Source organism: Gallinula chloropus (genome assembly GCF_964237585.1).
Source record: "Gallinula chloropus genome assembly, chromosome: 19".
Classification (NCBI taxonomy): Eukaryota; Metazoa; Chordata; class Aves; order Gruiformes; family Rallidae; genus Gallinula; species Gallinula chloropus.
In genome coordinates, this window is record NC_140104.1 from 2623477 (window position 1) to 2649979 (window position 26503).

Below are 26503 nucleotides of genomic sequence, written 5' to 3' on the forward strand. Positions count from 1 at the left end.
TTTTGTTTGGTGGTGTTCACTTTGATTTCTGGTCTATTGTAAAATGGTAAGACTGGCTTGAAAATAGTGTGGTGGGTTATTCTGCGAAGCCAGAAATTGTGTGAGACTGAAATTAAATTTAGTCAGTTTTCAGGACTCATTAAAGAATCTTGTGCTGTAGTAATTCCTGTAACAAGACATAGAAAATAAATTCTGGAACCATATGTTTTTATGAGCTCTGAAGATACTGCCTGATTTCCTATTTCTGTAAATATTGTCTAAATTGCTGGAACTTCCTCCAAATTCCATCAGATGGTCTAAAAAAGATGTTACCTTTCTCTTTAATAATCATCTGGCATAATACACTGAAAATAATAATAATAACAGGATCCTTCCATAATATAAATATTTTCTCTTACAGGAACTTCAGCATGAGAACATTGTAGCTCTCTATGATGTCCAGGTAATATATATTCCAGTGCCTTTTTCTTCATTAAATTCTATTTATGAAAATAGAATGCACATGTATAGATACATCTCAAAGAGAACATTTTGAATGTCTGTGTAATCAACTTGGTATTTATAAAAAGAAATCCAGTTCCCTAGCAGTGGCAGGGGAGTTCTCTGATCTTTAGCACACTTCAGGCTTACTTTGCATCATTTTAATAAGAGGGGTGCAGGGTTGGGGGAGAAAGCTGGGGAGAATGTGGCTTGGTTTACTTCAGGCAGCAGGGGCAAGTGGCAGCCAGAGAACCTCTGCAGAGGATGTTTGTGTAGTCTGGTCCTGTCTCCAGAGAAAAAGCATCAGCTGGCTGGGCTGGGAGCTGTGTGAGAGGCAGTAACTACTTTCCTGAATTAGCCCTGTTTCCTTGGCCCTATAATTTAATTGGGAAGTGGGTGTTCCTGGATAAGGACTGAATACACCTGAAGGAAAGTGTGCTAGTAGGAGTTGATCTGAATGGATAAAGCAAGTGACATAAAGGAGTCGACATAACTTAAAACGCTCTGTTGTGGAAAAGAAGCAGCATCTTTGAGATCTCTGTAAGGAAGATCCATACTGTAAAGCCCTGTGTCAGGGTGAGGAAGAACTGAAGGAAGTAAGCGGATTTATTCCTGTCAGATATCACAGATACTGTTGTTACCCATGTTCAAAAGGATGGGCTAAAGTATAAAAGTCAAGCAGATGTTTGAATCTTTTTCAAGTAGGAGAAATAAGTATTAAATGGCTTCACATCGTCTGCCTTTCTGTACCTTACAGCACTTTGCCTGATAAAGAGTTAGTTTTCTAGCCTATCTAGGGTAGTGTATTCTATATAGTACAAAGTACATTTTTGTATCTGGAGGCCTGCAGGTGTTGAGTAAGGCTAAATACAACCTGATGTAGGTTATGCAGCCATTTGTTCTTCTTCAATAAGAACTATACCTTTATCTCCTGGGCTCAATTCTAATGTTAAATACAGAGATACATTCATGAAGAAATGAAGAGGTACCTTTGGGGCATCACAGAGTTAAAGCAATGCAAAGCAGACACTTGGACATTCTTCAGTCTTTTCTCTCTTTGTGCATTTGCATCCTAAGAGGTTTTCAGCTTAGATGTGTGTTTCTGTGGCTGTAGAAATCTGTGTTCACACACACTAGGCAGGGGCAGGTTTTCCTGCACATAGCACTGTAGGAGAGGTACTGACTTCTGTGAACTTCTGGTACAAAGCAGTGATGTTCATGTAGACTTGAGCATTACAACTTCCCATTTGGGTGTGTAAACTCTTCTTCCTGGGGCTGGACTTCCCACCTCTACATTCTGAATGATGCTAGCTGCTCCAAGAGGGAAAGTATAGTCTCTTCTGCCTCTTGAATGGACCAGGTTTTCCTGGGTATTGCTAAGTGGAAATAATCTCTCAGCGACCTAAATTTAGTATATCCAGACATCTTAAAAGAAACTGGAATTGTTGACTGCGGGTGTTGGTGTATGAGTAAGCAGCTGAACTCAGATTTATCATTTACAGTTGTTTATATGTGAAGATTACTTACTGAGCTTTGCAGCTCAACCTGAGGGTGGTTGACTATAGATAGGTATTTTGATGATCTAACATTGTGTGTCTTCTAAGCCTAGGGGGAGGCTCTTGCTTCTTTTGATTTATGCACAGAACATCCACAATGGAAGAGAGGACAAAGCCAGACACTTGTCTATGGTTTCTTTACCTAAAGGTTATTTAAAAACACAAATTTTATGCTTTTCTTCTCTGTCACATGAAACAGTGCCCTTAGAGTGATAGGGCTCCTTGATTGATAGGTCCTGTATTCCCCATAGGAGAAAGGGATGCTGCTGCTTGTCACTGACTACTGCATTTAAATAAAATGAACAGTTAAAGCACAGAGAAGGGGAAAACCTCTGTCTCATACCTTGGATACATTTCAAATGCATTCATGGCAAACACAAAGCTTGGCAGTATGACGCCACTTCTATAGAAGAAAACGCTGTGCAAAATAAGGTCTAAAGAATGTGACACTTGCACAAATAAGCTTTTCCCTTTCTGCACAGGGCTATGTTTGTGATATATTATACATCATTAACTTGTATCATTACATTAATTTATAACCCAGCAAGAACGAACACTATGCAAGGCACTCGCATGTCTAGGAGGCTGCTACACCTACTAATTTTCTTCAGCATTTCATGTTCTAGCATGTACTGCCCTTTTTGTTTGCCATACTGTTGTGAACACAGTGGTATAGTACAGCAGATAAGACTTCAGATTACAAGCAAATTTGAAATTACAGAAGCTCATTCTTTTTTGTTTCTTGGTGCTGCAGCCAGTGGAGTCTGTGTCACGGTAGGAAGTTCTCAGTGTGACTGGGAGTCTGTTTTATTTTCATAGTTCTGTTGGTCTGAAGTTTTTTTTTAACCTTAGACAGTGTGAAATAAGAAAATGCTCCTGTTTCAGATGCACTGTTTGGCAGACCATTTCGCTGAATAATCCAAGAACTGTTTGTACCGAGTTTTCAGATAGAAAAGGTGGTGTGTAATCTTCAGTGGCAAAACAAAGTGGGAAAAAAAGGTGTAAATTGTCATGAAGAATAAATATTTACATCTCATAATGTTAAATGGAATTATTTGTGCTTAATGGCAGTACTTTGAGTTTAAAGTTGTATCCCTGCATAGCAATTAGGAATAGATCTTTTAAGTTTGAGGGTGAAAGGGCAGTTGATATTTTACATATTGCAGAAGGGTCCGTGTGGAGTTGTTTCCACAGGAGGTAGTCAGGTTCCTTCTCTTTCATCTGCATTCATTTACGGTTGTGTTCTGATCTGTGTCACACAACTGGGTGTAGTAAAGACACATACACCATTAAGGTTTTAATTAGATCCAAGGAGAACTAGTGAGCCGCTCTGCTGATAGCGTGTGAACATCTTAAAGCTGTTGCTGTTGCTTCAGCTCCTCCAGAACCCCATTCTGATGTGTTACTTGGTACCTACGGGGTCCCTTGAGTTAAATTACTAGAAATGCCCATTCATCTGCAGACACACCCAAACCAATTGGTGTGCTGTTAACGTCCTGTGAGCACTGGGCTGCATAAAAATCTTTTGTTCTGGTGCCAGCACGATAATTGCCCTCGATTTCCATAAGGTCGTTACATGCAACACTGGCGGGTTTGAGCTGCAGTTAAGCATTTTATGTAAGCAGAGCCTCCCGTCGTTGTTTGTGCCATCTCAGAAGGCCAGGGATCTGCACACACCAGGGTGTGGAGACCGGTGGTTTGAAGACTGAAGACATTTGTGCCTCTTCATCTGTGAGAGGCAGATGTTTTGCAGGAGTAGGGCTGTGACAATGTGTGCGGCTCACATCTAAATGCAACGTTAATTTTTCTTGAAGCAAAATGCTTAGAACCCCCTGAGAATATAATAGATGAAGAGCAAGATATAACCTGCTGAGATAATATTATCTTCTTGAGGAAGAGTTTGGTATTCTTTCTTTGAGGAATAAAACCACTCTTGAATCTCTGAAACAGCATAAGGATGCAGCTTTCTTTTCCCATGGTGCACTATGGGATGTTACCCTGCAAAAGAAGATCAGTGTCTTGGATACCATTAATTGGGGAAATTAAACCCACAGATTCTCAAAAGCAAAAGGAGTCTAAAATAACCTCTAACTCGCCAGCATAAAGTACATTGAGGTCTTTGGATAAAGCATTACACTGAAGTATGAAGGTATCAGTAAGTTATTTGGAATGTGCTATATTTAGGACATGAATTTACAGTTTTGTGCAGTTCATGATCCCAAGTGTGTGCTGAGTAGAACTAATCTCTTCACAGTGCCAGACAGTGCCTGTTTTAGCAAATAATTTAATTCAAAACCTCTTCAGAATGTCAGCCCTCAGAATGAAAGTCTGCAGTGTATCTTGGAGATAGGGTTTTAGAAGAATGAATTAATGTCTTCACTCTGTGGAGCCTGAAGTTTGCTATTAGAACAGTAGTTTAGGGAGAACTAATTTGTAGTGGGTTATTGGAGAAACAGTATCTGATCAGAAATTGTTTCTTGCCTTAGCTTGTTGGTACACCACACACAAAAGAACTGCAGCTGTTTCTCCTGCCCTTGAAAGCAGTGAAAGGTAGTGGAGGTGAACCCAGTGGTCCTGGTGCCTACACCTCAGCCTTTACTTACACACAGTGCCTGGGAGTTCTTAATAGCCATGCTTAGGAAAGGGCCATGTTTATCTGTACCTGTTGTTTTAGCAGTGGGAATTAAATATTGCTGCTTGGTTTACCCAAGGACTCCAGTTGGTCTGGTAGTATTATTGCATGTGTTTCTTGAGGCATTTGCTTCGAGCATTCTGGTGTGTGCTGTTGATCTCAGTGTCTCTCAGCTTTGCCTCCATACTCACATCACAGCTGTCTCTGAACCATTGTCTTTTGAATGAGGAGGTCTCAATAATCTTTTCTTCCCGCCCCCCCCCCCCCCCCCCAGCTCCTTAATTAAGGATTTTGTGTTTGCCTGTGTCCATCCTCACTGTGTGTAGATGAAAACATGCTGTTCAGACAAGTTTTCAGATAAAACAAAAAGTCCTGCCTTGTACAAATTGTAATGGTTTTGAAATACTACCTGGCAGCTGCTGCTGAGAGGAAGGTTGGTTACGACAATGTTGGACTGCAAGGGATGATGCCAGTGTAGGTGCTGAAGGTTAGGAACAACCAGATAGAATTTGTTTTGGCCCACAGAACCAAAGAGCTGGAGTTACTACATACTCTCTACCTCACCTGCTGCGCTGAGATGCTATAATTTGTATTTCACAACTGTTGCAGAACATCTTCAAGTATGTGAGTGTGTGTATTTTGTGGTGTGCTGTGGACAGTTTGCAGCTGCATTGTGCAGCAGGCCTGTCTTTTGCACTGCCTCCCATCCATATTAGTTAAGTACAGCATTGGACATAACAGAAAATGAGTGATACGGCTATTGTGGGACATTTCTCCATGGCTGATTGCTCTTTTATGTGAATAATTGGCAGCATGCACACTATTTGAATCCTACAGGCACATGTCAACTGTCATTTAGTCCGAGACTTAATGTTTAGTCAGAACTAACAAACTATTCAGTGCTTTAGACATGTTAGAAGCTGCTGCTGTCGTGCACTTGCAAAGCCAAACAAGAGTATCTGTAATACACTGAGAAAATGCCTTAAAGATCTGGGCTGGTCCTTTTTCACCAAGTCATTAGAACTTCTGCCAAGTGTATTTAATGCTTTTAAAAAAAATTGACGTATTCCTGGCCTGAAAAATAACACAAAAAATGTAAATAAATGAACATAAATGTAGCACAAATTAACATATCAGAAAATTAACGAGATAGTGGTGCACAAGCTGTCAGGATAGAGCTCTTGCTCATGGGACTCCCATTGTACACTGCAGCTGAAGAGAATCTATGGACTTGTAGCAAACACATAGTAACTATGGATCTGCAGCAGTTTCTGCTTTGGCAGCTCGCTGAGAGCTCCTTCAGACTTTCAGCTTGGTCTAAAGGACTTCCTAACTCCAAAGAAATCTAGGGTATGTTTCTGCCAATACGTTAGGGTTCTAGCAACAGCTGTCATGAAGTAACCATGGATGTTTTGACTTCTTTTTCAATTAATGTCTTTTAAATAGAAGTACTTTGCTGAGCCTGTAATTTGGGTTGGAACTTCACATCCCCTGAGAAAACTGGTGGAACTCTGGGATTAAAATGCAAGTTTTGGCAGATGTGTTGCTTCTTAGTCTCTGTTAGCTTTCAGAACTGTAAAATGTTTTCCTGTTAACCTTTGTTTTAACTCACAAGTAAACCTGAGATTCAGAAGAAGGAGCAAAAGCAGGTTGGTTTTGTTGTGGGTTTTTTTTTATTCCAGAAAAACTTTAAGCAACCAAGCAAGGCTTGCTGGGAAAAAGTGTTCCCTAATTGTTGCAACACAACATAGGTTTGTTTTGCTTGCTTATTTTCCTAGGTAGACCTGTAGGTCAGAACAACTCCAGCTGCTGTAATTTTATGATTTGTATGTCAGTGTAAATCTTGGAAAGCTTTGTTATCTCTTTGAGGAAGCAGTTTCAAATAGCTTGCTAGGTCAGCTTTATTCCTGCATGTTAGATCTGAAACATGCTGCTTTACTCATGTTTTCCTTTTGGAGCGCTTTGCTCTGCTTAGCAAGTCAACAGGAATCTCAGGGCTAGAGAGTGATGATAGGGGTAGCTTTATATTTATTTTTTTTCCCAGCAAAATAATTCAGAAGGGAAGAATGTGTCTACAGAAAGGACTTGTGTTTTCTGAGTGTATTCCCAAACTGGAGCTCACATTCCCAGTCGGGCTGGCCAAGAACTGTAACGCAAAATTCGAGGAACTGTGAAGGGCTGAGCTACTCCAGCTGTTCTGAACTAAAGCTTGCATTGGTGGGATGTTGAAAAGTGGCTGTAAGTTGAAGCTGGAATGAGATGTGGCTGCAGTGCTTGGTACTGTGCAAAATATTGTTACTGGAATACGAATTAGATAGGGCTTTTGACCAGTCTGGGAAAATCTCCTTGTGAAACCTCTAATCTGCTCTGCTGATTTAATAAAAAAGGATTATCCAAGCTACAATAAGGAAACATGCTCTAGTTCTTGTTATGACTTTAAGCCAGTGACTTGTTTGATTATTTTTTTTAATCAAGAATATGAGTCAGGAAAAGGTGAGTGATGCTATTTGAGGATAACTACTGTTGTCTTTAGGAATGACTTCCTTTAATCAGGGGAGGGCGAGTGCAGCGGGACAAACCATCAGCTCCATGTTTCTGAAGAGAGCAGTTTAATTAGAAAGGATTTTGTTTCCCAGGGAATCCAGAAAACACATTCTCCTAGTTCTGTGATGAACAAATGTCTGTCATGAGCTGAGCGTTACACCCTGCCATAAGCTGCTGGTGTTGTACAGAGTGTGTTGGGTGGCGGAGGCACTGACGCTGTGGAGCATCTATTCCTGATCCATGGGATTGCGTGGAAATCCGCTGGCTGAGCTTCGTTCTTGTCATTGGAGAACAGTTTCCATGCTGCTTAGCTGTGTTACTCTTTCCCACATCACAGTCATCCTTTGAGTGAAGGGATCCTCAGGCAGCAGAGCTTTTTGATAAATAAAACTGTGTGGTTGGCATTGTCAGGGTTCCTGAAAGAAACTGCATTTCTGTCTAGAACAAGAGGCAAGGGGAGCTGGGCTTGTTCAGCCTAGAGAAGAGAAGGCTGCAGGGGGACCTCATCCTCATTGCAGCCTTCCAGTCCCTGAAGGGAACATACAAACAGGAGGGGAATCAACTTTTTAGAAGGGTAGATAATGGCAGGACAACGCAAAATGGATTAAAAAATGGAAGGAAGGTTTAGATTAGATATTAGGGGGAAGTTTTTTACAGAGAGAGTGGTGAGGGGCTGGAACAGGGTGGGTGCCCCATCCCTGGGGTTGTTCAAGGCCAGGTTGGATGTGGCCCTGGGCAGCCTTGTGTAGCTCCAGGCCTGGAGGTTGGTGTTCCTGCCTGTGGCAGGAGGGTTGGAACTTGTATGATCCTTGGGGTCCCTTCCAACCCAGACCAGTCTGTGATTCCCAAGTGATGTGACTAATGTTCCTAGAAACTTGCTTTTTTTGAAGCTAATTTCTACATGTAAACAAATCTGTGATGTGCTTGATGTTCTGAGCTGGAGCACAGACAAGAGTGTTTAAACTGTTTCCAGAAAGCAAAGCAGCCTGATGCAGTCTTGAATTAACCTCAAAATACCCAGTTCATCTTTGAACTGAACTCACTACAGTCATCTGTAGTGGGCATGTGTGATGGCTTGGTAAAAGTAGGCTTTGATGGGTTGTGCTCTGTGCTGTGTGTGGTATTCCTGTGCTGGTTTCCCTAGCCTGGGCCCATGAGCCCATTTTAACTTTGTCTTTTTAAAGCTTCCTGACTCGTTAGCAAACCCTTGAAAATGGTGCTTTTGTGGTAGTTCTTGCCAGTGTGGTCAAATCAGGGATGCGCTGAAGTTTCAGTAGGAGCACTGAGAAGGGTGGCTGAGTTCCCAGCTTCTGTTCTGCCATGCAGTGACCCTTTGACTTCTCTGGGTGCTAGTCAGCAGTCTGCACTTCCACTTCTGACTGAGGCATATGCCTGGCCTTGCCTGGTGTGCCATCTTGCTCTTTTCCTTCAAGAGTCTTAAAAATGCATTTTCCCACAAGCTGTCAACCTTTAAGTTCATTTTCAAAGTAAAAAGGAAGTAACATACTGCATAACTAAAAGCAGCATCCTCTTTGGTGTCTATACTTGCCTTATGTTTGCTTCTGGTTCTCTTTGTCTTCTTTCAGTCTTCATCAGCTCAGAGGGGAAAAATGCTTTATTTTTTTTTACTTTATAAAAGATCTCTGAGTGTCTTCACCTTTGTAGGCACAGCAAAATTATTTTAGGCAGGACACTTTGTGGAAAACAATGTTGGCTATTGGCATGGATGGGTAAGCTCTTTCTTCCCTCACTCCATAAATGCTTCTAAGAGAGGTGAATGTTCTTGTTGCCATCAGGTTTCAGCACAGATGTTTTTACTGCATTTTGAGGTCTTTTGCAGTAGAAGTTAGTCAGTCTTTGAGTCTTGCCCAGTTACAAGAGAGGGAATTCAGGCTGCAAACAGGTCAGAGGAGGTCAGAGCTTTGGAAAATCTCCATAGGACTGCTAGTCCGAATCACACCTTTGCCATAAGGCATTTAACTCCACAGCAGGGACATGCCTCATCCAGTGACTTGCCAAGGGAGATATTTTACAGAAGTATGTGTGTTTCCTGAATTAATTATCCTATAAAATAGTATTTAAGAATCAGTTTGTTCAACAGTGTGATTTCTGTGATACCTGACTGGCCTGTGGCTTTTCAGATGGCAGAACCAAAGCTTGTTTTACCCAGAATGAGGGAAAGGAACTCTGGAATTCCTCCTCCAGAAAACTGGTGTTCACAGCCAAATTGCCTCTCACTCAGTTTTATATTCTACCAAGTATATTTGCAACTAAATATTACTGTCCTGTGAGTGACTCGTTTCAGTGACTTGTGGTAGCAAAGGTATGTTTATTTGTGGGGGCTTTTAATGTAGAGGTGGTGTTGCCAGAGCAGTCCAAGGCAGCTGGAAGCAAAGGGAGTGACAGACAGTGGAAACTGATGTTAGATACTGTGCAGAGCTCTTTCAAAGCATAGCTTCAGTTGTCAGGATATTACCTGGTGAATTATTTGTTTCATACATTAATACTTTTGGAAATGTGAAATATGTAATGATGGGGAATGTGTGACTTCAACATAAGGTCTGTCAGTTGATGGAAAAATCCTGTCTTGTGCTTGGTTACTGCAGGTACTGAGGGGTTTGTCTTGTCAAATTCTTAAACAGTCTTTTTTTCTCTTAGGAAATGCCCAATTCTGTCTTTCTGGTAATGGAGGTATGTATTAACATCTATGTTTATTTCTGTCTGATCTTAAAGATAATTTTTTGGACAAAACTCCTTGATTTGTTAAAGCTAATTCTGAAAACTAGATTATTAATTTTGCCTGTGCTACTAATTTTATCAGAGGTATTTGTTCCAAGTTATTCAGTTTCATTTTATGGTACTCTTTAAGTACTGACAAAATGTTACACCTCAAATTATTACAAATAATTGACAAAACAATTTTGAGGCAAACAGCTGCAAAGGATCTTCTGACTCTAGTGAACATACTGCAAAGTAAAAATTATATAGGAAGTATTTCAGTGCTTGTGTTTTGAATAAACCCCTTTCTTTTTAACAGTACTGCAATGGTGGGGATTTGGCAGATTACTTACAAGGTAACTCATTGCTCTGTTACCCTATTAAGAACATTACATGTTTATATGCTGTATTCCTTTAATCTCAGTCTTTTCTCTGCATTTTTTTGCTTGTGGCTTAAGTATTTTCCTGTTTATGGAATGTCCAAATGCACAGTGCTTGTTCACCCTAGTCTGATTTTTTAGAGTGGCCTCTTGATATGAGCAATTGATTTCACTGAGGATCCCTTGAGTGTTGTGTTCTGGCTCCAGTCAGGGCCAGCAGCAGAGTGCTGGGTGTTTGCACGCCACCCTGGGAACCTGAGAACTAAATTTTGAAGCTGCAGAAAGACCAGAAGGTTTTGCATTTGTTTAAAATAATTCCCCACTGTTTTTAAATGTCACTCATCATTAAAAATAAACCCCACAAACCAGCAATGAAGGTGACCAAAATAATACACAGAAAATGCTTTTTGCTGCAGCTTTCAAAACTTGAATGTAATTTTCCCTTATTTGGGAGAGAAAAGATTGAAGCAACCACAAGTTCCACACCCAGAAATGTTTCTAGTTCTAATTTCATGTTTTGGGGGCTGTTCCCAGTGTTTTGATTCCACCTGCTTTCTTTTCCAAGATGTGAACTTAAAAATGCTGAATTACTTATATAACAATGCTTTCTATAAAGAGGCAGTTCTGGCTTCAACATTGCTTTGCCCAAAGTGAAGGCTGAAGTTACAGAATCATGACAAATGGGATCTTATTAGGAACAAAATTTTGAGCAGAGATGTTAATCTTCATCTTTTTCTTGATGAAAATATTCTTCTCCTTGTCTTTGTACTTTCAGTACATGGAAGGAATCTTTTTGTGAGCAGCTATTGTTATGGTAACTGTATATTAAAAGCCTAATTCACTTCCCATTAAATCCTTGGAAAGACTCATACAGTGTAATCCAGGTCCTTCCTTCAGTACTTCAGGCTGCAGAAAGAGCTAATACCTTCTGAAGCGACTTTTAAAAGTACATCAACAATTTTCCCTTCCAGATTTTATCATGGATTAATTTTTTTGGAGCAGAGTGCATCCCCATGATGATTTCTTTAAATAAATAATAGGCTTTACAGCTCCAGGTAGTAACGTGATTTTAGATACATCCAGGGTTCTAAACTGTGGAGTTGTTCTATGTTCTTGGCTGCTTTGCCTTTTTTAGTGAGTTTAGGATTTAATGATGATTGAGAAGTTGTACAATCATTATGCTATTGTATTGAACAAACTACTGTAAAAACAGGTAATTCAGAGTACTGTAGTGAGTAAAACTCTGGCGATGGATACTGAGGGTATATACATGTGGAGAGAAATACTTGGAGATTGGATTGTTCTGGATGGAATTCACTATGATTTGATTGTTTGCATTGTTTTCACAGTTGATCATTGTGAAGTTTACTGCTTTATGCCCAAAGATAATGATAGTTATTTTCTCATCTGCTAATGTGCATGTTACTTTCAGCTAAAGGAACCCTTAGTGAAGATACCATCCGAGTGTTTCTCCAGCAGATTGCAGCAGCGATGCGTATTCTGCACAGCAAAGGCATCATTCACAGGGATCTTAAACCACAGAATATTTTGTTGTCTTATGCCAGTCGTAGGAAATCAAGTGTGAGTGGCATTCGCATCAAAATAGGTAAATACGCTTTTCTCTGATCTAAGGGTAGATCATCACTGTTGGGTTGTTTGCCTGCTCAGAAGTGTCTTTGTAGTTAAAGCACAGAGGGTGCACTGGATATGGTGTATACTAAATAAGACATAGATCTGTAACTTTTGCAACTTGGAGTAGCCTCTAGTCCATTTCAAAACTGGGCACATGAGTCTCCAGTCACAGTTTTGCTGGGCTTTTTGTGGTAGACCCTCCTAAAGGGTTATTTGAGAAGTTCAGAAATGTAGGTTATGACCTATTTTTGTCAGAAGGAGGTCTGGCATTGTAACTGGAGTGAGATGTCAACTATTCAGGATGGTAACAAACTCCTTTTCAGAGGATAATTCAGGAGTTTTAATCTGTTGTTGTCTGTTATGTTTCCATTTTAAAACAAATACCTATGTTTTTGCTCAGCCGAAATCTGAAATCTGTTTCAACTCTTTCCATCCTCTAAAACAGCAGAGAGGAGACAAAACTTCTCTTGCTGTCCTTTCTTGATAGTTTCATGTGCTTTTGCCTGTGTGGAAAATTCAGGAATCTGAAACTTGACGACTTAAACTTCTACCTGATGTGATTTCACTGAGGCAGATTGTATATTCATCACTCTTAATGAACCATTTATATTTAGCCACTGACTTTAATCCTTTCCTGCTGACGCCAGACAGCATGCTCTGCAGCTGGGAGATGACTGAGCAGCAGTTTATGCAAATGATGCCACTGCTGTTTCTTGGCTTCTATTTGGAAAATAATACATTTTTCTTTCAGTGTCACATAGATTTTACAGCTCCATGTAGTTGACTGTATATTCTACCTATCTTTTCCTTTCTTAACTGGTGATTGTAGCAGATTTTATCAAGAGACAGAGTTTCTAAACTTGGAAAATTACCTTTCTTTTCACTGATGAATGTGTTTCTTTCCATAGCTGACTTTGGGTTTGCTCGTTATCTGCATAGCAACATGATGGCTGCAACTCTGTGTGGTTCCCCTATGTATATGGTAAGTGACCGTGTATTTCAGATTATGTTGCTTATCTCAAACATTTTCCTACCAGAACAAAGTAGTTTATTGCTGGCAGATTGACAGATGCCTAATGTGCCTTCAGAACTACCAGGGGCAGCATGCAGTTCACTTTCCTGTAGTGGTACTGGCTCCTTTGTCTCTTGTGATTTGGAGATCATGATTGTTAAAATAAGAGAGACATTGAACGTTTCTTAGCACTGCAGGGAGGAAAAATCTTTGAGAATTAAGAGGCAGTACCTCTTAGCATTAATTTTTCGCAAAGTACTTTCATTTCTACTTACATCCTTCCCCCTGAAATAGGGCATTATCTGCTTCCCAGTTTCTAAGGAAATAAAAAGTGAGCAAACATAGGGTAGAAGAGCTTTACACTAGTAGTTAAAAACTATTTGATTTTTTCATTCTAGTTACTTAATGGATTGCCTCACATGTGGGGTTTGTTTCATTTTTTTTTTTTTTTTTAAAGAAATTGGAGTTAATTGCTGTTAAATTTTACCAAGTATTGTGGCAGTCACTTGAGCACTGAACTGTCTGGCGTTGGTGCTACTACTGCTGTGCTGTATGGTCATGGGAGATGGTTTTGTTTTTCCCTGTCTGGTTTTGTATACATAAAATGGTGAGAATGATATTCCTTGTGAAATGTTTGGTTATTTATCCAGAAAGAGGACTGCATAAACAATGTAAATAACACCTCTTGTTCTCATACATGCCAATTGCTGGATGCTTTCGTTAGAACATCAGCCTTTCTCATTTTTTTGTGGTTTTGAAACAGAGCTCTCATTTTAGATAGAACTGTCATCTTTCAAGTCATGTGATGCAGATTAGGATGTTAATTTTGTCTTAAAATGAAGTGGTGTCTGTTAACACTTCTCTGACAGAAGAACTGTAGAATTCTACTTGCTGTGACCTTGTTTTTTTGTTACCCCTTCTGAGATTTTGCTGTTCTTTCCAGGCCCCTGAAGTGATTATGTCTCAACATTATGATGCTAAAGCAGACCTGTGGAGCATTGGAACTGTGATTTATCAGTGTCTTGTTGGAAAACCACCTTTTCAGGTAACACCTTATTTCTTTTTCCTTCTTTTGAATCTCATGGAAATTCCATGGGCTGATGTGTGAGAGTAGTGTCCATGCTTCCAAGGTGATATAGCTTGAGGATAACAAGGGAGAAGTTGCTCATGTTTAGTCTATGAGATCGGTGTGTCCAATCCAGAGGAGATACACAAGGATACTCTGTACTGAAGTCACTGCTGTGCTTGGGATTTTCTCATTTAATGCCCATATGCTAAAGCCTCCTTTTTGGGTATGCATGCATAGGTACAAAAGCTATTTTCTCCATGAAACTGAGCTTTAATTAATGTACATTTTTATTTGACAGGCCAATAGTCCTCAAGATTTGAGAATGTTTTATGAAAAGAACAGGAATTTGATTCCTAGGTATGTCACCATGGCCTTTCCTGTCACTTATATTGGTTGATTGAGCGCTTTTTCATCTTTGGGAATGCCTGGGATTCATAAAAATACTTGGTGTTGCTATCTTGACAAGGACCTAGTATGATACCAGTGACTCACATTGCAAACTGCCTTCGTTGTACCCTGCTGAAAATGTCCTGTACCAAGGCTGTTATGTGTGTGTAGTGGAGACTTAGGGGCATGGCAAAGCACTGACTTCCCAAAATTGAATGTGTTGCACATTAGTTGATGCTTGCATGAAACTTAATGCACGTTTCACTTCCTCTTGTGTGCAGCATTCCTAGGGAAACATCAGCTTATCTGGCTGACCTGCTTCTGGGTTTGCTTCAGAGAAACCAAAAAGACAGGATGGACTTTGGTATGTAACCTCCTTTTGCTCTCTTGAATTGCCTTATTATATTCATGTGGCCAGAATAACTGTCTTGACCTTAAGACTACAGACAATTACATGAAAGAGAAGTATTTTTTATTTCTCTGCTGTCATAAAGGAGGCAGAGTAGCCAAAATAAATCATTAGGTAACTGCTGTCAGTCTGAATTAAGTGATGTGCATAAATTATGACTTTGCTGTGGAGCAGTGAAATATAAATTTATTTCATTCTTTAAATTGTGGCCTTTTTTCATCTCAGTGGTAGTTGATGTACCTTAGATTTGATGTCATGGTCATACCTCTGTTACTGCTGTTCTGGCTTCAGATGTGGGAGCAGGTATTTGATCTCCATGTAGGGATCTCTGCAGGAATGTAACAAGTACTGGAAGAATCCACTTTGGAAGCAAAGTTGCTTTAAACATTTCCTCCCTGATACGTTCATTTACAAACAGCAAATCCCATAACTGTATTAATGGGGCTACAAATTGGGTGCATTTGATTTGACCTTGAAGAATCCTTATATCTCTCTATATCTGAGGGCAGTGAGACACGTGACATTATATCCCAATTGTTGATATTTGCAAAGATGAATTCCCAGTATTCTGCCTGGGTATTGCTAGCCATGGAGACTGCTTGATTTTAGTGAAACGTTTTCACTGGGGTTTTCTTAAGTCACAGAGTTATAGGAACAACAGTTGTATCATTGTATTTTAAGTCCTAAACTTTTAAATATTTTAACCTGTGCAGTGACTGAAGTCTGCATACTCCTAGTTTACTGCAGTGTCTCTTTAGGGCTGTGTTTTGAATTTCTTGGCAAATTAAGCCCAGTACAGACTGGATGGATACCCCCTTAACAAAAGTGAACTTCCTTGGCTCCGGTTTTCTGCTGTGTTTGGCTTTTTCTCTTTAGATGGAGATCTTTGGGTGCAGAACATTGTTCTGATTTCTTAAGATTTCAAAGCCTCAAGTTGGTACTATTGAGGCATTCAGAATGGCTACAACTGTTGCCTCTTCAAAATTAGTCAGGAGTAGAGTTCAGATTTGTGCTGTGTAGGGGCTGGATTGTCTGTTGCTTCAGCCTCAGAAACCCTTTTTGTTGCTGGGTTTTTGGTTACATCCTATTACAAAAGTAATAATGCCTTTTTTTGGTCTTTTTAAATGCAAACTTAAGCAGCATTGAGCATTCTTCTTTAAGAGAAGACCCCTGAAAAGTTAAATCTTTAATAGCTCTTCTTAGCTGCATCTTGTATGTCATGTTATTCATACTGGTTGTTTAAATTTTATAGTACTACTTGTTATTGCAGTTTTGTCATAGCCACCAGGAAATGTTCATCTGAAACTTCTAGTTAATTTAAACTAACTTAGCTTAATGCAGTGATCTTTGCTAAAATAATAATAGTGAAAATGTGCTTTATGCTGAGGTCTGGTTTAGCAGCAAGATAGGTGACCCATTAAGTTTAATTTATGAATGTCAAGAAATAGCCTAAGCCTTCAAGTCTTTTCAGGCTCTTTGTAGATAAGACCTGGCTCTTTCCTTGCCATAAGCTGAATCATGTGATACAGAGATCCTTGGATGAGTTGCACCCAAAAGTCAGACATGCTCAGTTTTTGTATCTGCTTATGAAACTTCACCACTGCTCTTCAGTTACGCAGGCAGGTTTTGTTTTGACGCAGTACTGAAATACACAAATTGACTCATTCATCACATGGCTCCTTGTGTATCTCTGATAAGAAGACTATGTTTGTTAGGCTGCAGAGAGAGGAGGATTCAAAAGGCATAATAGTCCTTTACTTGAAGCTCAAGACACTCCCAGCTACATGTTATTTTTCCTTTCCAGTTCCTGCTGTGGTGTGCTCCAAGAAATACCAATTATTTATATTTTTTTAGTAATTTGGAATTTAAAGCATCTGTCAGTACTGGCACAATTAAGATGTTGCTGTTCTGAGAACCAGGCAGGAGTGTTTGTGTGTAGATGTACCTGACGTAACTCAATTTAAGTGCTGTACATAAAAACATAAGTACAAGTCAGATCCAGACAAAAAAATCATCATAACTGGATAAAGTGTCCCAAATGACAGTGACAGTATTCAGAGGTCAATATATAAACCTGTATGTGTGGAAGAATGAATAAATCAAATGTGGGCTTTGAGTAATTGATTCCACTTTACTCTCTGGGTGTGCTGATCCCTACAGTTCCTTCAAACATGGGAAAATTCACTGTAGCATTTGTGGTAGTGGGAGAATGTTGTTTGTGCTTAGAAAGAAAAATAGAAAGCAGAATGGTAGTGATGAAAGTCATGTTTTCCTTGGCTGAGCCACTTAAAGGGCCTCAAAGGGGCTGCTCTGGAATGTGCTTAGCAAAGGGAGTTAAAGGGAGAGTGTATAACTGAGCCCAGTTGCCTGTTGTTAAAGTAAAAATAGCTTTGGAAATCTTGTTGATCTTCCAGCAGTATAAAAGTAGAACAGCAGGTGTTGTACAAAAGCTCAGGAACACCTGATCCTCGTGTTAAAGTTAATCATTACATTGTTCTGACGTTACAGCTACCCTCCCTTCCTTATCTGTTCGTGGAAGAAAGTCTTGTTGAAGGAACAGGAGATACTGCAGGCCTCAGATTCTTTCTTTCTTTCTTTCTTGTTATTTGCTTAGGTCTGATGAAAAGCAAATGATGTTTTTCTTCAGCAGTTAGAACATGAAAGTTCACAAAACTCAGCAGCTTGCTTAGAAGCATAGAATCATAGAGTGTCTTGAGTTGGAAGGGACCTATAAGGACCATTGAGTCCAACTCCTGGCCCCACACAGAACCAGACAAGTCAGAGCATGGGACTGAGTGCATCATTCAGATGCTTCTTGCCCTCAGCCCAGCTCCGTGCTGTGACCCCTTCCCTGCTGAGCCTGTGCCAGTGCCCAACTGCCCTCTCAGTAAAGAGCCTCTTCCCAGCATCCAGCCTAAACCTCCCCAGTCGCAGCTTCACACTCTTCCCTTGGGTTCTATCCCTGGTTACCAAAGAGAGGAGATTGGCACCTGCCCCTTCTCTCCCCCTCCTCAGGAAGCCACAGACCATGAGGAGGTCTCCCCTCAGCCTCCTCTTCTCCAGGCTGAACAAACTTCAGCCTCTCCTCTTAAGACTTCCCCTCCAGCCAGTTACACTAAGTCAGTTAACTGCATCTCAGCATATTCACTTGCAACAAAAGCAAAATGTTCCATTCTTTACAATAACAAGCTAACTGGGGAAATTGGTAAAGAAATTGTGTCTAATTCTGCCTGAAACTCAGAAATGGTTGCACAGTTTGTGTTCTGCTGTTGGCAGTTGGGAAGCAGGATGGCTGCTGCTCCGTTGTCATTTTTGGCCCCTAAGGAGTAGCATTAATGGCTTCAAAAATAAGCATCATTCTTTGGGAAAGGTGGGATGTGAGAGGTGATCATCATTTTGAAGAGAAATGAAAACTGAGCCAGTACCATACTGATCCCAGAGTGTGTAATTTCATGATGAGTATAGGAAGGCGACTTGTGTACAGGAGCCTTAAGTGCAGCCATAAAATGTCCTCCAGTAATTCAGTCTGATTTGCCTTGCTGGCAGGTGTTTGAAGCTAGTCAATTGATTTTGCTTCCTTTCCAAATGCTATAGCAACATATAACATAGAAGGCTTTAATCTTTTATAAGCTCTTCGCCCTCTGCCTCTGAAGTATTGATTCTGGGAAGGCAACCATTTATCACCATCTGCAAAATAGTCTGTAAATTCTTTGTCATTTGTACATTTACTCACCATGGCTGTTGTTTCTTGTTCTATAGAAGCATTTTTCAACCACCCTTTCCTGGATCAGATTTCAACGGTCAAAAAATGTAAGTAGTTTTTGGTTTTCCACTTATTTGTGTAAATGATGAATGTTGGGGGCTGAAATGGAGAAAGATCTGCCAAATACCACACTAAGTGTCCCTGAGTCGGACCTGTTGTGCTCTATTGTGAGGCTGAGTGTTGAATCCTTTTTTGTATTAAGCTAGACTGAAATGTGATATTTATCTACTAGTTTCTTTGCCATTTCAACTGAACTTAAATACCCTTGTGTGTTTAAGGATGTCCTGTGCTTATAAGTTGTATAAGGGTTTATGAATGAGAGGCAGGGAGGAAATCAGTTTGTTTAGAAATCAGCTTTTCAAAATCTTAGTCCCATTTTCTTCCCCTTGGTGTTCCTCTTCCAGCCTGCCCGGTACCAGTGCCCACGTACGCAGGCTCGGTCTCTGGCAGTTCCTGTGGTAGTTCTCCTTCGTGCCGTTTTGCTTCTCCTCCAGTAAGTTCCCTGTTTGACAAAACAATCTCTACAAGATATTTTCAGTAATGTTTAGCCAAGAGTTAGTGAATTTTACATCTTTCAATTCTTGAACAGTGCTCTTGCCCTTTTAAGAGCATAGAGCAAGGAATTACCTTTCCCTTCTACTAGAAGGATGGCATTAACATTCTGGATCTCTCTTGTTCCTTGTGTTCTACTTTGTGGGTTCTTTGTTGTTATTTTTTGTTAAAGAAAAACACATATGCCTATCAAACACCTGGGTAGCAAATCTTTAGATATGCTGATATGGTTTGCAATGTAATGAATGTTACAGATCAGGTTTTAATTGGCCTTTTTGGCTAATTGGCCTATGCTGATGAGAACTGGTGACTTTGACTTTATGTGGTGTTTGGAAGAGGTGCATCTCTACTATCAGGAATGATTAAATACAGTGCAATTGTTGAAAGCCACAGCCTATTTAATATAGAACAGTTAAAATTGACACCACAGGATTACCCAGTATTTTAAGTTTCCAAACTCAGATACATGTTATATATCTAAATACTTAAAAAACCAAAAAAGCAGCCCAAGGTCTATCTGGTTTTTGTCAAAGCCAGTGATGATTCTTCCTCCAGAAGCTTTGTAGCTTAAAGAGTAATTCTGCATTCTGAGTCACTGAATTTACAGTAGTTTATTTTACTCCTCCCCCCACCCCTTCAGTCTCTGCCAGACATGCAGCATATTCAAGAAGAAAATTTGTCTTCCCCTCCATTGGGTCCTCCAAACTATCTTCAAGTCTCTAAAGACTCTGCAAGTACCAGTAGCAAGAACTCCTCTTGTGACACAGATGACTTTGTTCTTGTCCCACACAACATCTCTTCAGACCACTCATGTAAGGCTCTTCCTTATTTTTGCATTTTAAAACCATTTCCACTTCTAACATACCTTTATGTCCTGTTACTCTTTGACTGTCCCTTCTCTAAGGACGGTCTCAATTCCCATTGGAACTTAATTCTTTAGTTTGATTACTCTTTGAAGGCAGATGGTTTGCTATACCTGCACGTCCATAAGGGACACTGTCACATTCAATTGAGTAGCCACGTATGCCAAAGATACTGAAGTGATTTGAAATCATGGAGAGCATTGAGATGTGGTGGTAAAAGAAAAGACACTCAGATGTTAACTACTGCTCATAAGAAGCCGAAGGATGCTCTTGGAGAAGGCTGACACATTTTTATCTCTAGACTAACAACATTTGTAGTCCATGCTGTAGAGATTTAGACAATAGACATGAAACATAAGGCAACAGACTGGGCCTGCACAGAAGTAAAACTTAAATCCCCCATTTACAGCGTTGTCCAAACCTGAATTGCCACTAGGAAGCTGGTCAGGTGATTCCTATGTGATGCCACCAACCCATGTTGAATGTTAGATTAGATGTGTGTCCTGATCTCTGAAGGGCTTTTGTCACTGTTTATTAAAAATTTCCTCGTGCTGGCACCTCCTAGTCTTAAACAATGGGGGGTTATTTTAAAAATTATTCTAACTAGTATAAAAAACACCTAGAAAAAACAACAACAATCTTGTTGAACTGCTTCCCCTAGTTACATTTTTGGTGGTGCTCACGTGTGAGGTATTTTCATACAAAAACTGGTTTGTGGAAAACTTTGAGATGTTCACAGAACTTTGTCAGAAGTTGTTATTCCTACAACTAATACTGAAGATGACTTTTTTGTGAAGTGTCTGCCTCATGACGTGGGATGTTCAATGTGTTCTTCTGCTTACTGTAGATGATATGCCATTGGGAGCAGCTGGCAGGCGGGCTTCAAGCGAGTTCTTGATGTGTGGAGGGTAGGTGTGCTGAGCTTTATCCAAAAGAAGCCTCATGTTCTAAAATTGGTACTGCAGCTGTAGAAGGGGTTGCTGGGTTCTTGGCGGTGGTGGGTTTACGCGGCTGTGTGGACTTTCTTAAGGATTAATATGCCAAGTTGAATTTAATAAGAATATGTAAGTAGCTTGAATTCAGCAAGTTTTGCTGCAAAGTCAATAGCTTCTCTGATGTGAGGACCTGTCTCTTGACTGTTCCTGTTTTCACAGGCAATCTCCATTAACTATTTCTGGAAGCTCAGGAACTGTACAGAAACCATCCTCAGCCTCTTCTCGAAGTACTGCTTCTGGTACAACTAACAGGTGTGTGGTGGAGGCTTAGTATCTCCTCTGCTTTAAAAAAGGTTCTCTGCTATTATGGGTTGGTTGGAGGGGGTTTTTTGGGGGGAGAGAGTTTTTGAGGGGTTTTGTTGTTTTGTTTTTTTTCCTTGGGGGGATATTCTTGGTGTTGATTTGTTGGGTGCTTTCTTTGCTTTAATTGTGGATAGGTACTGAAAACTGCATTGAAATAGAAGCTAGACCTGTTTTTTTCCAGGCTCTCTACACTTAATGCATTCTAATGGCTGTTGATTTTGTAGCTAACTTCTGCCTCTGATGCATCTCCAAAAGATTTTTCTTAAGCATTCTTTTATATGTTTAAATTATGAACTGGTTGAAACCAGAAACTGCAGAGGTATAGCTGATTTTTCCCTCTTGGTGTTAGGAAGCACAGCTCAGTAAGTATTTAGTAAGTCAAGATTTTGAATGCAGCATACATTTTAAGAAGTACTTGTGAGAGAAGAGGAACTTAGAGCCTAGATTGCTATGGATATGTGTCTCGTGGCTGGATTGTCTTGAGTCTGGTAACTGGGTGTGGCTTCTGTGCAAGTGATTATTACTGTGAATTTCATGTTTGTGCCTCACAAGATACCAAAGAACCCACATGAAAGAGCTAAACATGTGTTGCAGCTTTTCTGTCAGTGGGACTGTTAAAAAGTCCTCTCTCTTCCACGTGGTTGTAGACTAAGTTTCTGTTACTTTGAAATAGAACTGATGCTCATCAGTGGTGCCTGAATTTTTTTCCTGTATTATATTGGGAAAGGTAAAGCTTAATGGTGCTGTTCAGCCACTCATGTAGTATCGAAACAGAAGGGTTATGTTTGTCATTTGACAAATGAATTTCATAATGTTTTCAGCACAAATAAAGGATGAGTGGTTAAATGGGGAATAAAGCTATTATGTTGGGTCTATTTTTGGCTTATGCTAATGCTACATGGCTGAGAGTCAGCATTATTGTTTAGAAATGCTTGTCACAAGAAAAGTTTCCTACTTTTTGCTGACCTCTGTGCAGTTTGTGGAACTTGCTGATACAGACTATCAATACAGCTTTAGTCTTACCTTTTAAGTTTAAGGGCCAATAATGGGGGTGGTTTGTAACGATCCGTTTGCTCTGGATTGCTCATGTACAACCTATTATAAATTTGTTGTAATCTCCTGTTTTAAATTGTCAGGTGTCACTGTGTCAGGTGTCACAGTTTTTACAGTTAGAGGTTTTATGAAAAGAGGACAGTTATGTTATCTGCACCTTAGTCATTTAAAAGCTAAGTGGTGGTGTGATTAGAAACAGGTGCCTACTGTTTCAGTGTTGGTACTATAATAGTTTCATTATAGGCTGACTAAATTTGGTAACTAACTGGCTGCATGAAACCCTCTCTGAAGGAAGCAGAATGTGTTTGATATTCTAGAAGATGTTCCTCTTGTTTTTTTGTCTTGGTTTGTTGGTTTTACTTCCTGAGAAATGTTCTTTTATAGCATGTGATTTGTTTTTTTCTACGGAGGGTTATGCTCTGTGAAACAGTGATTTATTTTTCCTGATTGCTAATCAGGCTGAATGAATTGTACTGATAGTTATGCTGCTTTATGTCAAGTAGAAGAAGCTGTAATGCTTCTCAGGCTCCAGGCAGAATGGGCAGAATAGGTAGAGGTGGTTTGCTCTCCTGTGGTTAATTGCTAATTTTATTCTCTAGATGTCACAGAAACAAGATTTGCATGGAACTCTGTGCACATCTGTATTGCATTTTCTCTAGCCAGTAACAAACCACATCAGAATTGAGGATGCTTGACCAGCCTTTAGCTTTGGTGTGAGCTGGGGAGCTGATGGAAGGCTGAGTACTGTACCACACCTCTCCCCCACTCTAACACTGCATTGCTGCCTCTGTTAGCTCACACCTCACAGAGCTTGCTTGGCTCTACCTGCAAGGCTGTGTGAGAGTGAGGGAAGGCTTTTTCCACGCAGAGTACTTACTAGTTGCAGTGCCTTCATGGCCTCTTCATCAGCACTGCCACAGTTTAAAAAACATCTGCTTCCCCTCTCCTGGTGGTTGGGCTTAGGGAGCCTCCCTGAGCTTCCTCAGCATGTTGGGTGAGTCGTGGCAGGCTGCCCGCTACCTTTGTGTGGTTTCCACTTGAGAGACCTTCTCCTCAGGTGGAAGCTTTCAGACCTTCTACCAGCTGTGTGCTCAGAGTTGACAAATGTCTCAATAGTACCTAGAAACTGTGTGGCAATAAAAGGACCAACTTCTTTGCTGTGGAAGCTCTGTGCATATTAGGAAGTCGTATTTCATTCTCAGAGGTAGCAAAGAGAATAGGACAAACACAGTCAGAAACCCAGATTTCTGTTCAGCTGTAGCCACGCAGCAAGCGCTGTAAGCTCTTGTTTTCTAGAGCTGGTGGCAGGACTCTCCTCATACTTCCTCTAAGAATTCCTAATCTTTCTCTGAAGAGGTGGTTAATAAGCGACCAGATACGAAACTGATTTATCTTCCAAACAGCCTATTCATTTGAAAATCTTCTAGTTGATTTCTCTCTTCCTTTAAATGTGTTGGTAACTGATGACGTTGCAGTGGCTTGATTCCCTTATCAGATAGTACACTGAGGTAAGTCAGGTCACTGGCACTGGAGTGGAACTCGGGTAAACGCTAATCTGCAGGCGAGCCTGTGGTTTAATGTTCAGGTGTGTGGGCTTGGTCATTCTGTCGGGGCTCAGTTACATAACATGTTTTCCTTTTGCAAGTTCACGGTGTCTCTTGGGATATCTCTGACTGTGGCTTTTGTACACATTCCAGCCCTGCTGCTGAACTTCCTGTTCTGAGCGCAGTGGGTTTTCCTAGAACGCTATTTTGAAGTGTGGTAAACAGAGCGGGCTGATTGGCAGGAAGTCGGAGGGATCTGTAGATGGCTGTGATGCGTGACGAAGCGCTTCAGCTAGTACTGCACTCTCAGCTCTATCTGATTCCAGCCAGTGTAAGAAGGGTGGTTAGTAACAAACAGCTCCCCATTTTTCCTCCGTGCAGTGTTAGAGCTAGATTAGGACAAGCTGAAGTCATATTGCATGGAGAGAGTGCAGAAGCAGCTTCTTTGCCTGTTGCCTAGATTTTCTTGAAACTTCAACAATGGTACAGTTCAGAGAGAGACCTGTCTATCTGTGTTCATCTCCTGTCTCCATACCTTTCAACTTCAGGCATTGTCAGCCTTCGGTATCCCCCCGCAGCGAAACAGCACCAATCCCAGTTCCCACCCAGCTACGGAATTACCAGCGCATAGAGCAGAACCTCTCCTCTACTGCCAGCCCTGTGTCAAACCCCCACGGATCACCAAGGTGAGTTTGTGGTGGTGCTTTGGGGTTGTTTTCTGTTTTTTAAACTCCCTTTTTCTTGGTCCTAGTTTGTGTTTGTACCCTGACAGATGTTCATGCTTTCTTGCTAATGTAATTGTTTTCCTGCACTAAAACATACTTAGAGACATTTTAATGATAACAAGTAATACTCCTTCACAGTCTCAAGATTATTGGATGGGCACTTGAAATGGTTTATGATAACAAAATGAGCTTGTTCTTTCACTGAAATGCAACCCAAGAAGGTGAAAAGATGAAGCCTTGCTTTTTTTATGCCTCTTTGTGTCTTGTATGGCATTACATCATAAACTAGAAAGTCAGTAGTAAGTTATGTTTTGTTTTCACACATGAGATGGGCACATTGTTCTGTAGAATATCAAGGAAAAAATTTTTGGCATGCTAGTTAACCAGCTTGTCTTATTACAAAGCTGTAGTATGCCAGACAGTCTCTGCCTTGTGGGCTATGGGATCGGGATGGTGAAGGTCAAAGAATCAGAAACAGACTACTTAAAACTCTGGAGATTTTTACAGAAACAAAACTCATGGTTCTGTGCAGTTTTTTCGGGATCTCTGATCTTATAATAGGTGCTACACTTGGGGAAGTGCCTTGCCCTTCAATAAGCTCTCTTCAGTTTTCTGACCTGTGTATCAGACCCAGTATGAACTTTGTCACAATCTTCTTTTATGTAAAAATGGCTATTTGCTGCAATACATTTCACTTGATTGTAAGATTCAAAATTTAATGCTCAAGTTGTTTGAAGATTAGGAATCCATGTACTAAGGGATATCTGCTTTAATTTTCTCCAGTTAACAGGCTGTTATGGTTTTGACAGTTAAAAAGTCAGTGTGAACAAAGGGAATTAAATCTTGCTTGTTTACAGTATGGGAAGTTTAGCTACTAGCTTAAAAAGCTTTAACGTCCTAGCTTTCTCTTAAATGTCAGTATTTTCTTTAACTGATCTCTTTTGGGGATTCAGAAGCTTATCTTATGGAACCACAGTCACTATAGTGTGTGTAACCATTCTTTTCACCTTGTCAGAGCTGGGGTTGTGAGACGCTCAAATACGAGCCCAATGGGCTTCATGAAGATGGGCTCCTGTTCTCCAGTACCAGCTGACACTACACAGGGTGTTGGGCGCAGGTTATCTACAGGATCTTCTAGACCATATTCTCCTTCACCACTAGGTAAGCCCATAAATCTTTAGCAATTAGGAAAGGTTTATCTGGAACAGTATTTCAGAGCACTAATTCGTGCTTGACATTATCTTAAACCAAAATCTCCCCAGCTAGGTCAGCAGAAATCCTTTCTGTTAAATGGCTCCCAGGGGTAAACCCAACAAGGTTTTGTTTTGGTTTACCTGCATTTGTAGGCAAAGCATAAAGTCTAAATTCACATTCTGATTTTGTTTGCATAGTTGGAACCATACCTGAGCAGCTTGGACACTGTTGTTGTGGACAGCTTCAAGGACATGAATCAAGGAGTAGAAACTTCTCAGGTGAGTGAATTTAGACAGTGCAGCCTACTATTGTGATAGGGCTTCTACAGAGCTCTCTGAAAGGGGAGAAGAGCTAGTGCTACATTGGTATGGGTTAATAGGAAGCACCAGTTAGTGGGTGCACTGAGTTTCTGTAGAAACTTAGCCCAGTTTTGGCTGTATCAAGACACCTTTCTCCATAACTAGTTTCCTACCCAACAAGAGAATGACTAAAGTTTCTTTTTCCCAAGATGAAAAAGCAGCTCTGATAATGCCTGTCTTTAAACAGGGATGAAAGTGAGTGGATTATAATGGATGTAGTAACGTGCTTCGTGCGGTCTGGGTTTGATAGACCAGCTCTGCCATGCCAGCCCTCTGAAAAAGGGAGGAAGAACTGCCAGTGTACAGTGTGCAGCATGTTTTCAGCATTCCCTT

The 26503-nt window shown here is 40.5% G+C and overlaps 1 protein-coding gene across 1 annotated transcript in view; it reads left to right on the forward strand.

Moving 5' to 3' along the window:
• The window catches only part of ULK2 (unc-51 like autophagy activating kinase 2), a 40873-nt gene that overhangs the window by 3002 nt on the left and 11368 nt on the right, over positions 1 to 26503 (forward strand). The window contains exons 3-17 of the mRNA XM_084272912.1: positions 401 to 442; positions 9871 to 9903; positions 10250 to 10286; positions 11743 to 11916; positions 12851 to 12924; positions 13898 to 13999; positions 14322 to 14380; positions 14692 to 14774; positions 18579 to 18629; positions 18987 to 19075; positions 19775 to 19946; positions 20845 to 20905; positions 24441 to 24578; positions 25633 to 25778; positions 26009 to 26089. Coding sequence (XP_084129038.1) covers positions 401 to 442; positions 9871 to 9903; positions 10250 to 10286; positions 11743 to 11916; positions 12851 to 12924; positions 13898 to 13999; positions 14322 to 14380; positions 14692 to 14774; positions 18579 to 18629; positions 18987 to 19075; positions 19775 to 19946; positions 20845 to 20905; positions 24441 to 24578; positions 25633 to 25778; positions 26009 to 26089 — 1342 coding nt within the window. The remainder of the gene's footprint in view (positions 1 to 400; positions 443 to 9870; positions 9904 to 10249; positions 10287 to 11742; positions 11917 to 12850; positions 12925 to 13897; positions 14000 to 14321; positions 14381 to 14691; positions 14775 to 18578; positions 18630 to 18986; positions 19076 to 19774; positions 19947 to 20844; positions 20906 to 24440; positions 24579 to 25632; positions 25779 to 26008; positions 26090 to 26503) is intronic.